The sequence below is a fragment of the Schistocerca serialis genome, chromosome 1 (assembly GCF_023864345.2).
Source record: "Schistocerca serialis cubense isolate TAMUIC-IGC-003099 chromosome 1, iqSchSeri2.2, whole genome shotgun sequence".
Lineage (NCBI taxonomy): Eukaryota > Metazoa > Arthropoda > Insecta > Orthoptera > Acrididae > Schistocerca > Schistocerca serialis.
The window spans coordinates 524,604,231-524,619,311 of NC_064638.1; the positions used below are offsets into that span (position 1 = coordinate 524,604,231).

Below are 15,081 nucleotides of genomic sequence, written 5' to 3' on the forward strand. Positions count from 1 at the left end.
ACAGCCGCCACCCATTCCACACCAAGATGTCTCTTCCATACAGCCCAGTCATCCAAGGTTGTTGCACCTGTAGAGGCAAGCATTCCTTCACCAAATATTCCAAGGGTCACACTGAGGACTTCACGGTCTGAAATTACCGTCCCCACATTGTATGGAAACAGATCTCTGTGCTTTATCTTCCATTTCCCATGTACACACAGACAGGGCACAAAGGAGCACCCTGCCCCCCCCCCCCCCCTCCTCCGCAACGAGTCACAGTACTACCCAGGCCAGGGCTGGTGCAGCTGAATCACATTCTCTACCAGGGTTTCAGTCATGCCCTGATATGAGAAGTGCCCTCCCCACAATCCTTCCCAGCCCACCCACAGTGGTATTTTGCAGCACACCAAGCCTACACAATATCCTCGTCCATCCCTGCTTCCAAACCCTTACCCCATGTATCATATCCCTGCAATAGATCTAAATGCAAGACCTGTCTCATACATCCTTCCACTAACACCTACCCCTAGTCCTGTCACACACATCTCCTAAACCATCAAAGGCAGGGCAAACTACAAAAGCAGCCATGTGATCTACCTTCATAATTGTAATCACTGTGTCACATTCTGTATGGACCTGACCATAAACATATTCTGTGTGCATGAATGACCACCACCAAACTCTGACTAAGAGACAGATGGACCACCCATTTGTTGACCTTGCTGTCCAACACAACATGCTTGACTTCAACAATTGCTTCATGGCCTGTGTCGTATGCATTGTTCACACCAACATCAGCTATTCTAAAATGCACTAAGTAGAACTCTCACTGTAACATACCCTTCATTCTCACAATTCCCATCCCCTCCCCCCAACCTCATCCTTCACTAGTCCCTGTGTTGCACATGTCAATCCCCTTCCCTGCTACCATGCCAGCCTTAACATGACTTCTATCCTATAATCACACCTGCATAGTCCCTTCCTCTTCTTTCTACTCTTGTTTGCTATCCCCCTCCATTCATGTCATCTCCAGCACAGCCTCCCGATGCTGTACCTAGCAACCCACTAACGTGCCCCCCCCCCTCCCCCTCCCACCTCCCCTGCATCCTGACATTCCCGCAGGCAGCACTAGCATCTTACCCCACCTCTACTCTGCTATGTGTCACTTTCTTAGATCACTGTTCACCTCAGATGCAGTCACAGTCAGGAGTTGGCATCTGAGACAACATTGGCCAATATTATTTTGTGTGTGTGTGTGTGTGTGTGTGTGTGTGTGTGTGTGTGTGTTTTATCTGCATCCAGTAAAGGACGTTATCTGATAGTGTATAATATCTTGCGGTCTTTTTCATTATGCCTGTCTCCCAAAACCACCTCTTCATGGTGAATAGAAATCTGTTATCTTCATATTATTCTTATTCCACTAAATATTATGGTGTTAAAAAATATGAATCAGTGAATATACGATATTTTTAGATGATTTGTACCCTACAGATAATTTAGATTTAATATGTATTTTTGAGCATAATTTGAAATTTCTAATACGAAAGCTAAATATGGATGCATATAGTTCAGCAGTCAGTTACTGTGGGTCAGTATCGAGATAGGAGGAGGAGGAGGAGGAGGAGGAGGAGGAGGAGGAGTACATTAAGAAGGAATACAAATATGGGAACATTACTACTGGCCACACAGAGGTGGTGTTGAGTCACAGACAGACACAAAGAAAACACTGCTAACATTTAGGCTTTCAGGCACAAAAAAGTCAATCTTCAGAAATAGGAGGCAACAGTGGCTATGTGTGTGTGAGTTGTGCTTGCGTCTGAAAACTTAAATGTTGGTTATCAATTTATTGTGCCTGTCTGTGACTGGACACCTCCTCTATGTGGTGAGTAGCAATCTATTCTTTTTTATAATATTGTTGTCATTTCATCCTGAACTTTCCATTGTTTAACATGAAAACATTGACACTCAAAGATTTTACAGTAATCAGCCAAAGTAGTGATTCATGGACAGCTGATAATAATAAACACAATAAGCAGGGCTCCAACAAGTAAACTTGAGATATTCATCAAACAACTTGATCAATTATCAATGGAAAATCCAGGATGGAATGTAACATTATTATGAAAAGGATAGTTGCTATTCACCGTATAACGAAGGTGACGAGGCACAGATAGGCACAACAAAAAGACTGTCACAAAATGAGCTTTCAGCCAACAAGGCCTTAGTCGAAAATAAGACAACAGGCATGCCATCTATTTTTGACAAAGACAGTGTTGCCAAAAGCTCATTTTGTGACATTCTTTTTGTTGTGCCGATTTGTGACTCAGCATCTCCACTAAACGGTAAGTAGCAACTATCCTTTTCACAATATTGATCAATTATTAAATTTATTGGCTTTGAAGCAGAAAGTGGTAGTAGTAAGTGGGAACTTTAATTTATTTTTTTAGAGAATACCTATTCTAGAGCTATACAAGAATCCCGTGCCATTCATATAATCTAATTCCCCTCGTACAATTTTCGATAGGAGTTATGGGAACCAGCAGCTCTGCTATTGATAAAATTTTTATAGGCACAGTGAAATTGCAAAACCAATGTGTAAATTTTATAGTTGATGATCTATCAGATCATGATACCTAGCAACTGATGTTTTAGATTATATATGTAAATGATCTTCCTCTTGTGTTGTCAGAAGATGCAAATTTTGTCCTTTTTGCAGGTGATTAAATACAGGAATAAAAAGTAATGTCTGTCCTTTACTGAAAGGACAGTTAATGAAGTATTTGAAAATTTCTGTAGATGGTTCAAGGCAAATAGATTATCATTAAAGTTTAACAAGACTCAATGCTTCTGCATTGTTACTTGTATTTTACTGAAAACCACCAAAATATAAGTACTTTAGATGAAGAACAAAATCAAAATGACAGTTAAGGATACTTATCAATGGTTTGGTTTGATTTAACAAACTGCCAGTCTCAGTAATGGGAATGATTTCAGTACAGTATTAAAATCTGTTTTGAAAGAAAACTGTTTAACTTTCTTGAAAGCATTATAATTGGCAGTAATGCTTGTGTTAAGGATAATTTGGAGCAGTAGCACATGAACTGTAGATATTGGATGCAACAGTTGTTTTATGTAACAGTTTGTGTATATAATTGTTGTATTACCAATATTTCTGGCACTTAACAAAAATTATCGATTTGATGATTGCCTGGGTGTTGTGCAAGTAAATAAATAAAACTTATTGTATAAAATCTGTAGTTCTGTATTTCTTACACTGACCATTGTGCAGTCTTTTAGTTATTAAGTTTTATTTATATTTCTGTTCCAGATGTCATCATTTGGGATCCCTTACAGCAACAATATTGCGAATACTGCCAAATTATATAGCAACATATGCACCAATGGCAGTTGTTATGATAGCTAATCCTATTCTCTATGTTAGCACAACAAGAGATGTTGAAAATGTGATAGCACGCAGCTTGAGCCAATTTACAAGCAAAGAACGTAGCTTGGTTGATGCAATAAAACTTAAGTATTGCTTCATTATTCTTGCATTTTATCTTTGTTGGCTACCCAACATTGTGAATGGTGTTCTTCTTTGGACACTTTGGTTTAATCTTCCAGAAACAGTCATTGTTGTTATCTGGTACACTATGGTAAGTAGAAATAACAGCAATAACAATAGTAACATTAATAATACTTATAAAATTCAGGAATGATTTGAGGATGGGTGTGTCTCTCTCTCTCTCTCTCTCTCTCTCTCTCTCTCTCTCTCTCTCTCTCTGAGCGTGCATGTGTATGCGTGCGTGCACAAATATCTGAAAATTTGTGGGAGCGCCAGACTATATGATGAAACTGTAAAAGACAGAAACCAGTTAGTGTATTGCAGAAAGCTTTGTACAATACAGTAAAAAAAAATTCAAATAGAGCCATCAAGTTTACTTTGATTACCCTGTTCCTAATAAGATAAACTGTGGTTGAGTAATTGAATATGAAAACAAGAAACAGAAATGAAGAATGATACAACCAACATCTGCAGATTATTAATTAGTGTCACATAATCGTCAGTTTTCAATGGAACTGGATAGTTAGTGTTATGTACCTGTGCAGTAAGGTTGATGATAGCAGAGGAGCTCTATTGTCAAATTAATATAGAAATGACTGCTTTGTCCTATGCACATTCAGATCAGTAGATTTTTGGAGGCTGATTTGTCCCTTGACTGTTACAGTCACCAGATGTTAATGCCTCTTTTTGATTTTGTGTGTGGACTGTGAACCATTTGGCATATGCTTGTGCTTTAACATCAGAGGAGGGCCTAGTGGCATGAATACACAAACTAACTGAAATACTATATGCAGTTCTTTGACCAAGTTAGAGATGCAATTGTATGTTCTCCAATGTTATACGACATCAAATATTTTAGCTCCTTTTGGATGATGTACTATTTTCATTCACTAATGTCTTAAGACTCATATTCTGGGGTAATGAGTCATTGAGGAAGTAAAAGTGTTTGTTGCACAGAGGTTTGAAACAAGGATAATATGTGTTGTCCACCCTAGAACATCTGGTCAACGTCTCCTTAAATGTGGCAATGCAGGCTTTCTCAGTGAATTTTGATGATGAAGTTTACTCAGGTAATCGGCCAGGTTAAGTCAACGTTTTGCCAAATTTCCTACTTGTCATTTTTAGTGAAGTTCAGGTTCATGTCCAGTTTATATTTTTATAGCTTCTGGACCATAGGCTCCCCTGCCTCATTTGCCACAGCTGGGCCAGATGCACACCTTCAGATGGTGATGGGGAGGGAACTGTGGACAGGAGAGGGGACGGGAGGGAGTGGAGCCCTGTGACACATTGGAGGGTCCAGTTATTGCATCCTAGTGCTGCCTGCCTGTCTGTTTGATTCTGTCCCCATATCTCCACCACCTCTTTGAAGATTGAGTCCCAGAACCCATTTGCGCAGCACCAAGTGTTCAAAGTCAAATGTATGACCTTTATTGAGACTGTACTCTGCCACTGAAGATATACCCGTTTTGCCGATGCAAATGCTTCTCACAAGTACTGAGCAGTACTGCAATATACACCAATACGCCTGGCAAAAATATTCACAACTGATGCTGAAGACTCCAGGTGTCAGAAGTCCTAGTTTGTCTTTCATTGAGTCAAGGATATTTTTGATTTTAGCTGATAAGTGGGAAATGGTTTTAATGTTGTTTTTCTCCAGTATCCTGGCAATCTGGAGGTGCATGACTGGTGCAGCCATCACAGACCAGGCAGAGAAGCCTGCAGTCCAGTGGCTATAGAAACTGGATGTGATCAGGACACTTTGCCTGAAGATGACAAGTAGAAAACATTGCCACCTTGACTTGGCTGATAACACAAGCCAATGATGGAAAAACTTTTTTGGTGAAAATACCTTATTATTATGTTTTTTAGGGTGGGAAATCCAAATATGACACTTAAAAACTGTATCACCCACCATTTCTTCACATTTTACAGTTAAATTTATTAAATTAAGCAATTTTTTAAATAATTTAACAGCTTTTATATAATTAAAATAATTTTAAAATGAGGTATAATGAATGTAGATGATGTTGCCAGTCGGAGTGGCTGAGCAGAATTACACCAGTCAATTTTTTTCTGTTTGCATATCACTAATTTGATCTGATACTCGTGGGCTTATATTTTGTTCATTAAACAGCAGTGTGGAAATGTATTAGTTCATTCCAGAAGTCGAGGAAGATGATGTCAATCAGTGTGCCAATGTTGTTGGCACTCTGAATGTCATGGATAGGAAGAGTGAGCTGAGTTCACAGTATTTCTGTTTGAAGAAGTCATATTGATTATTGCAGTAGAATTTTCGTTCTCTAAAAATATAATAGGGGAAAGTGGCCCAAAATGACATAGAAGTTCAAATGACATTGTGACTTTTTTTGCTAAATTTGACAGTTGTTAAGATCACAGTCTTTGATTTACTTAGTTGCTTGTGCAGGCTGCATTTTTCCCACAAATGATTAATATTTGCTTGCTTCCATTTGGTGGGGTGGCATGTAGGGAACTATTTTCAAAGTCAACAAAACCATTATTTCTGTTAGAATATTTTCAAAATTGTCTGGTTTTGATTGTTTCTGTGGAAGATTTACTATCAAGGGGGAGATCGTGTAAAGTTAAGTCTTTAAAAATATTTTTATTGTGTGTTTGTTAGTTTTTGAGTTTATGGCCAAATATTATGCTTGTGCTGAAGAGGGAAAAATGACACAGGACTTTGTTGCTTTTTTACTACTCCATCACATACCTTATCAATTGCTGAAATGCAGTGTCAATTGCTGAAATGCAGTGTGTCTGTTTATAAAAAAGCTATTAGAAATTACATTGTAAGTTTCTAAGTTACTGGAAATAATTTGCCATAAATTTTGGTATATTTTACTAATGGACATTGTTATTTTGTTAAGATTACTGTTATAACACTTAATTAATGTATAATGTATGTTATTACTATAATTTATGATTTTGCTAAAAATTTAATATAAAAAATAAAGGAATAAATCTACCAAGAGAAAAGATGTGTCATTTTGTCCCACTGGGCAAAATAACACATGCACAACATTTTTGTAATTGTGAATTCGTAGTGAAACTAATGATTTTATTTTGAATTACACTCCTGGAAATTGATATAAGAACACCGTGAATTCATTGTCCCAGGAAGGGGAAACTTTATTGACACATTCCTGGGGTCAGATACATCACATGATCACACTGACAGAACCACAGGCACATAGACACAGGCAACAGAGCATGCACAATGTCGGCACTAGTACAGTGTATATCCACCTTTCGCAGCAATGCAGGCTGCTATTCTCCCATGGAGACGATCGTAGAGATGCTGGATGTAGTCCTGTGGAACGGCTTGCCCTGCCATTTCCACCTGGCGCCTCAGTTGGACCAGCGTTCGTGCTGGACGTGCAGACCGCGTGAGACGACGCTTCATCCAGTCCCAAACATGCTCAATGGGGGACAGATCCGGAGATCTTGCTGGCCAGGGTAGTTGACTTACACCTTCTAGAGCACATTGGGTGGCACGGGATACATGCGGACGTGCATTGTCCTGTTGGAACAGCAAGTTCCCTTGCCGGTCTAGGAATGGTAGAACGATGGGTTCGATGACGGTTTGGATGTACTGTGCACTATTCAGTGTCCCCTCGACGATCACCAGTGGTGTACGGCCAGTGTAGGAGATCGCTCCCCACACCATGATGCCGGGTGTTGGCCCTGTGTGCCTCGGTCGTATGCAGTCCTGATTGTGGCGCTCACCTGCACGGCGCCAAACACGCATACGACCATCATTGGCACCAAGGCAGAAGCGACTCTCATCGCTGAAGACGACACGTCTCCATTCGTCCCTCCATTCACGCCTGTCGCGACACTACTGGAGGCCGTCTGCACGATGTTGGGGCGTGAGCGGAAGACGGCCTAACGGTGTGCGGGACCGTAGCCCAGCTTCATGGAAACGGTTGCGAATGGTCCTCGCCGATACCCCAGGAGCAACAGTGTCCCTAATTTGCTGGGAAGTGGCGGTGCGGTCCCCTACGGCACTGCGTAGGATCCTACGGTCTTGGCGTGCATCCGTGCGTCGCTGCGGTCCGGTCCCAGGTCAACGGGCACTTGCACCTTCCACCGACCACTGGCGACAACATCGATGTACTGTGGAGACCTCACGCCCCACGTGTTGAGCAATTCGGCGGTACGTCCACCCGGCCTCCCGCATGCCCACTATACGCCCTCGCTCAAAGTCCGTCAACTGCACATACGGTTCACGTCCACGCTGTCGCGGCACTCTACCAGTGTTAAAGACTGCGATGGAGCTCCGTATGCCACGGCAAACTGGCTGACACTGACGGCGGCGGTGCACAAATGCTGCGCAGCTAGCGCCATTCGACGGCCAACACCGCGGTTCCTGGTGTGTCCGCTGTGCCGTGCGTGTGATCATTGCTTGTACAGCCCTCTCGCAGTGTCCGGAGCAAGTATGGTGGGTCTGACACACCGGTGTCAATGTGTTCTTTTTTCCATTTCCAGGTGTGTATTTATGCATATGCTACTCTAGAAACATCAGTCTAATAAAAAATTACGTCTGCATGATTTCAATTGGCATCCATGAATTGTGAAAGACAACATTATTAGTAACGTCACTTTGAGCCACTTTCCACCTAGTGTATACCTAAGTACTGCATGCGTTAACATATATTTTGTCAAGCAGATATTTAGCTTTTTGCCAAATAATACCTCATTTTTGACTCTTGTGAAACTTTCAGTTTTAATTGCCTGCTGCATGGTATTGTTTCTCCGACAACTTGTGCTACTGTACTCTTTAGATTTGTTAACTTTCAAACGTCAATTGTACAGATAAATAACCTTGATAGGAAGTGGAACTTCCATATTCTGTATTCTTTTTGAGCTGATTGAGCTGTGGTACTTACCTAGTTAGAAAGAAGGTACCGAGTTCAAGGGACTTGGTGGACAGCACAATGAATTTCACATGTAGATAAAGCAAAACAGAAATGTTTTCAGTAGTGGCTCTTAAAGAATTTGGAGGCGGGGGAGGGGGAGTGATCTTGGGCTAAATGGATTTAGAAGCTAAATGTTGCACTTGTTTTACCCATGTTAGTTTTCACAGATTTGAAAGAGATGTAAATAACGAAAAGCAGCTATGGCATTGTGGTGAATGGTCTCAGTGAATCCAGTTCCAGTATACTCATTTTAATGATGAATAAAACAAAATTAAATGAAAAACACTTTAATCCTGTTTATCATACAATTATTCTTAAATTCTTTATTATATAATTTAATAAAAATATTTTGAATGAGCTTTTGAATGCTTTTAGCTTTAGAATGAGCTTTTGAATGAGCTTTTGGAATGTGTGTGTGTGTGTGTGTGTGTGTGTGTGTGTGTAGTTTGATATTGCAATAAAAGGGTGGTGATTTTTTTGTAGGCTGTTGCAAATCCACTCCAAGCATTATTCAACAGTCTCGTCTATCGGCGTTGGTCTTCAGGTGGAGCCAGAGAACAACTGCAGATGCCATGGTCCCAGCCATTACCTACCTATACACCATCTCCACCAAACTTAAGCCCGAGCGCATCATGGAATGGTCTGGCTGGTCCAGCTGAAGTGACACCCCTGTTACTTAGCCAGGAATATCTCACGAATCGCAGTGTCAATGGAAATTCCATCAGCAGTACTGCCAGTTACAGTGCCAGTAGTACATGAAGCTGATTTAGTGAAGAAAATTGTGCTTAAATATTTTCGCTTTATGGGTCTTGTACCAAACCGTAACAAAAGCAACATTTAGAATTGCTGCTTCATTACATAGACATAGACTTATGTGATGGTACATTCAGGTGAGAAGAGTGCAATTCGTGCTGCATTTTTATCTCAGATTTTTGCATGGCAATCAAAGTTAGGAAATGAAAGAATCTCATAGCTCCTTGTAAGCTACACTAATACTCGTGATATTTATATGGTACAACTTTTACAACATTTTAATTGAAATGTTTTAGAGGTATTTTACTGGAAAATTTGGTACTATTTTTACATAATGTATATAACCTAATATACTTTTAAACAGAAAAGCAATGTTAGATGCCATTAATCTTCTGTATGACTCCAACACCAAGTGACATCTTACAGCTTTCAGAACATACCTGGTCAATGTTTTCCGTAAAGATTTGTGTCATATGGTGTTCAACCAGCTGAAACAATTTATTATACTGCTGTATCAGTACTTTGGTGTGTGTGTGTGTGTGTGTGTGTGTGTGTGTGTGTGTGTGTGTGTTTGTTTGTTTGTTTGTTTTTATGTGTTTTGAGGGATTGTGAGGGGGGGGGGGGGGGGGAGGGAGGGAGAGGGAGAGAGAGAGAGAGGGAGAGAGAGAGAGAGAGAGAGAGAGAGAGAGAGAGACACAGGGGACATAATTTGAAATTTGTGCCTTTGATGCAAAGATGTTTAATCAATGGCAGATTTTTTACAGTGTATTTTTGTATTGTTATACCATTTATACAGTAAATTCTGTCTTTTAAATTCATGGTATAGCAAGAGTAGTGTTTCCGTTTTTAAAGAAACAATTTCCTTGTAATTGTGTAATAGCTTTAAACTACTGTAGTGTTGTTCTTTTATATAGATTTGTAAATCAGGCAACACATTCCACAATTTTTATTTGCTTCCACTTTCTGTTCAAATGAGGTATATAAAATAATAATCAGATCTCTTACATTTTCATGCCTGCTTAGGTTTCTGACCTGTTTTACTTTGTGTGCTATCAGGTTCTGTTTGTGCACTTATGATGTATACACTGTGTATTTTAGCTGTACAATTATGTAATGTTTTCAGTTTAAGTTTTTATAAAAACTACACCTTAATGACAGCATTCCTTTCATTTGTGATTTTCTGGACGTATAGCTCAGAAATTTCTTATTATCCACATTCTGCTTCACTAACTACATTGAAATATTAATCTTGGCTCACAAGAGCCTCATTCTTGTATGAAAAGAGAAACAAAACTGAGTGTGAAATCACAAACTGTGATTCCATAGACACATTTTTTTATCCCAGAAATATTACAGCTAAGTAGGCATTCTTCTTACTTTATCATTACAATCATTATGGCGGATTTTACAATATGTGTTGTATTAAGTATGGTATCTCACACTGTAAAAACAGTAGTAGCTATGGCAGAAAAAATAGTTTATATTATTTGTTTGTGAAGAGTAAAATAACGGAGATATTTTTCAGGGAAGAAAATTAAAGCTGTGGGCCACGGCAGCAATGAATACGAGAGGAGATGTGGGAGAACAAGATAAACAGGGACATGTGGAACTGATAGAAGACAAGTTATTGAGAGCAGATAAAAATGATGTTAATACAGCTATGAGCGAAAGAGGAATGCCACTATTAAAATCAAAGTTGAAAGCAGATAGTTGGAAAGAGCACTTTGAGGACTGCCTGCTACTGTAACAGAAGATGAAATGGATACCGATTTGAAAGCGTTAGGTAATGTAGTATCAGGAACAGTGTCTAACAGTGCTTTAGAAGGCTTAAAAATCAGTGGATCAAAATGAATGTTCAGATTAATGTGTAGAATCTATGTGTCTGGAGATACATCATTGGGCTTTTGGAAGAATATCACCCACACAGTGCCGAGAATATAGTCACATTATAACCAGAATCAAATCCAAATCCAAAAGCAGGGTTGTCAAAAAAATACACTGAGATGACAAATTCAACAGGCTAGTGATATGCACATGTACAGATGGTGGTATGATCGTGTACTCAAAGTATAAAAGGACACTGCATTGGCGGAGCTGTCATTTGTACTCGGGTGATTCATTTGAAGATATTTCTGGTGTGAATATGGCCACACAATGAGAATTAACAGACTTTGAATGTAGAATGGTAGTTGTAGTTAGAGGCATGGGACATTCCATTTCAGAAAACATTAGGGAATGCAATATTCTGAGATCCACAGTGTCAAGAGTATACCAAGAATACAACATTTCTGGCATTACCTCATACACGGACAACACAGTAGCTGATGGCTTTCACTTAACAACTGAGAGCAGCGGAGTTTGTGTAAAGCTGCCAGTGCTATCAGATGAGCAACACTGCATTAAAAAAAAAAAAACAGCAAAAATCAATGTGGGACATACGACGAATTTATCAGTTAGGACAGTGCGGCAAACTTTGGCGTTAATGGGCTACGGCAGCAGACAACCAACGCCTCATGACCATACGGAACACTAGATGACAAGAAAACTGTGGCCAGGTCAGATGGATCCTGATTTCAGTTGGTAAGAACCGATTTTCTGTTCCAACAACTTGTTAAATCCATGCCACATTGAGTTTCTGCACTGTGCTGGGAGGAGGACCCACATGACATTAGGAGGCATGCCATGACTTTTATCACCTCAGTATACAATATTCAGTACTGAAAGCACATTTATTACAAACACTAATGTATGACAGAAGAGAACAGAGTTCAACTTCTGGACAGTGTGTGCTGCTATTCATAAAAAATAGTAAATAATCCAGAATACACAAACATAGAAAATTGTGAGAACCTTCCAGAAATGATAAATGCTAAATAATAAATAATTTCTGGTGGTTAGGATTGAACTGGGACTTGCAGCACCCTCGCCAGCGGTGCTACTTGCTATGCTGCATTGCATCCAGCACAACTCGCAGGGGGACTGATGACCATAGCTGTTAAGTCCCATAGTGCTCAGAGCCACTTGAACCACAACTCGCAGCATTCCTCCCTCTCCTGGAGTAAGAGTGACTCACTGTTTCAGAAGTTATCATTGGAACTGATTACAGTACCCTAGATATATATCTTGTCAATGATACTCTGTATGGTGGATCCTTATATTTTTGTCGTGTTGTCACATCCTCTTCACTGTGATGAGCACTGAAGGTAGCCCCTTTCATCGAAGCTTCATGATCATCGAGTAACTCTTCAGTTTCCTTGAACAAGAAGCCCCCCACAGTCATCTGCACCTGAGGACTGTAATAGACAAAGAATACAATGTGGTTTACAGTAGTACCTTAATACCTTAGCCAGTAGTCCCACTTTCTGCTGAAAAAATCTGCACCAAGTCTCCCAGTCTGTATCTTGCTGGCCAGATCCTGGCATTATAGGGCTCTCTGTCCTTGTCCTAGGCGTCCAGGTTCCGTATGCAAGCCAGCTGTCTTGATTCTTCAATTCTAATGATGAGTTGTTTCAAACAGTCAGCCTGAGTGTCATCTGATTGATCAGTGCACCCATTGATACTTCAGCCTCGTGACTGCAGAGCAGAAAGAACGATGTGTCTTGCTTTGCAGTGTTGTATGCAAATGTTACAATGAGCAATATTTTATCTCAGTCTCACTGTTACACATCAACATACATCGAGAGCATATCTGCCAACATCTTATTAAATCATTCTGTGAGACTATTCACCTGTGGGTGGTAGGCAGTTTTCATTCTGTGGGTGATGTCAGAACGTGACATTACCTCTAATACTAGTTTCAGTTGGAAAATTTTCCCACAGCCAGATATCACCAGGAAGATTAGTTGGCTGGTGATCCCTAGCACTGATACGTGTTTTACCATGGGCTCTTGCCTGCAGCTTGTGGTCTAGTGGCTGGCATTGCTGCATCTGGATGACGGGGTCCTGGGTTCGATTCCTGGCTGGGTTTGGGGATTTTCTCTGCCCAGGGACTGGGTGTTTTGTGTTGTCCTCATCATTTCATCCTCATCATCATCCCCCATAAACCAAATATCATCATCATCATCATCATCACCACAACCAAGGGATCTTGGTCTGCCTTTACCCCACTTCAGATCTGAAAGCATGCAAAAAAAATTGCACAGATCAGCTAATACTTGCCAACATTGTTCCTCAGTCCGGACCAGTCCTATTGCGAGTCCAGTAGTAACTTACTCACCTATGTTGCTCTGTTGTTCAATTGTTCTTCTGCTAAGCAGACTTTCTGCTATCACCGGAAGATTTTTTTCAGTTTGAGCTGAAATCTATTCCAGCTATTAAGCTAATCTCTGTTGCTCTCAAACTGCTGCTGGGCTATGCTGTCCAAGTAAATGCACAAATTTTCCAAACATATCATGTTATCACCTCTTGTATTTGCCAACTAGGTTGAATAATTTCAGCCATTTTATCAGGTTCTGATCTGCATCTGCAGAAAACACTGATGGTCAGCAGACTTACTGCTATTTTGGAATCCATTAGTCTCTTGCTAATACAGACCATGGGAATGATGTACTCCTTGTATTCCAGTTCCTGTCTCCATAGGTGACAGCTTTCACACCTTGCCTGATTGGAGCCGCAGCGATGCAGATGTTCGAAAGTACCTGGCATCTCCACCAAACAAGGTCACATTGTAATCAGAATCATGTCCAAGTCACCAATGAAGTATACGTAACACTTAGCACTGAAAGCATGTTCATTACAAACACCAAGCTATGGATAGAATAAATGGAACTCAACATATGGATGGTGAGTGCTGCTATTTACAGAAACTTTGAATATTCCAAAATGTTGAAACAAATTTTGAGAACCTTCCAGAAATCATAAATACTAAATAACAATTAGTTTCTGGTGGCCAAAATTGAACTGGTGACCCGCAACAAGACAGAGAACAGTGCTAACTGCTACGCCGCAGTGTGTGAAGCCCAACTCATAACAATACTGACAGAATTAAATGCAAGCAATATTGCACAGTCAGAATCATAGCTTATGCAATCAAGATATCAACAAAAATAATATACAGAAGAATAAAAAAGAAAATTAATGACCTGTTGTATGACACTATAGTCAGCTTTAGGAAAGGTATAGGCACCATAGAGGCAGTACTGATGTTATGTTTGTAAATGCAAGTCACATTTAAGAAAAATAAAGAAACATTCATAGGATTTGTTGGTATAGAAAAAGTATTCAACAACGTCAAGTGAGGCAAGATGCTTCAGACCCCCTCACCTCTTCAGACCCCCTCACCTGTCTGGTAAGTTTCCACTGACCCAAGGTTCTGGGGAACTTATCCGAACTCCACGCATTTCCTGAACCTCTCCTCTCTTCCTTCCACTCCAACCCTTCTGACAGAAGAAGGAGTCACTGTCTTCAAAATCTTGCGGATTTCTGAATCTTTATATGTTTTTGTTCTGCTGTCAATTAGTGGGCAAATTTTTTATCAATCCAATTGCAATTATATTATAAAGTGCACATAGTGATGGTCATAGTCCCTATGGATAGATGCAAATGTGTGTTGATCCATTGTGCCTTCCAGAATGATGAGATCACCTGGGGAATGGTACAGAAACGTTCCTCATACCATATCAATCCCTCGATTGTTGCAGTGCATGGTGTCTCACCCTGTACATGCCAATGCCCATCTGTCTGATGACACATAAATATGATTCACCTGAAAAGGTGACACATCCAGCTGCAGTATTATTCAAATTACAGCATTCGTCACCAATGAACAGCAGGCAGAATGGATGCATGAAATGTTGCCTGGTTCATCTGGGTGGGCAGTTGCTTAACAGTTGCACATCTATTCACCTA

The 15,081-nt window shown here is 40.2% G+C and overlaps 1 protein-coding gene across 2 annotated transcripts in view; it reads left to right on the plus strand.

Annotated features, from left to right (window-relative positions):
- LOC126474630 (G-protein coupled receptor 143-like) overlaps positions 1 to 9,832 on the plus strand; it is a 130,344-nt gene extending 120,512 nt beyond the window's left edge. For both annotated transcript variants that reach the window (XM_050102112.1, XM_050102119.1), the window contains exons 5-6: positions 3,308 to 3,635; positions 8,965 to 9,832. In XM_050102112.1, coding sequence (XP_049958069.1) covers positions 3,308 to 3,635; positions 8,965 to 9,240 — 604 coding nt within the window. In that variant the 3' untranslated portion in view covers positions 9,241 to 9,832. The remainder of the gene's footprint in view (positions 1 to 3,307; positions 3,636 to 8,964) is intronic.
- The last annotated feature ends 5,249 nt before the right edge of the window (positions 9,833 to 15,081 follow it).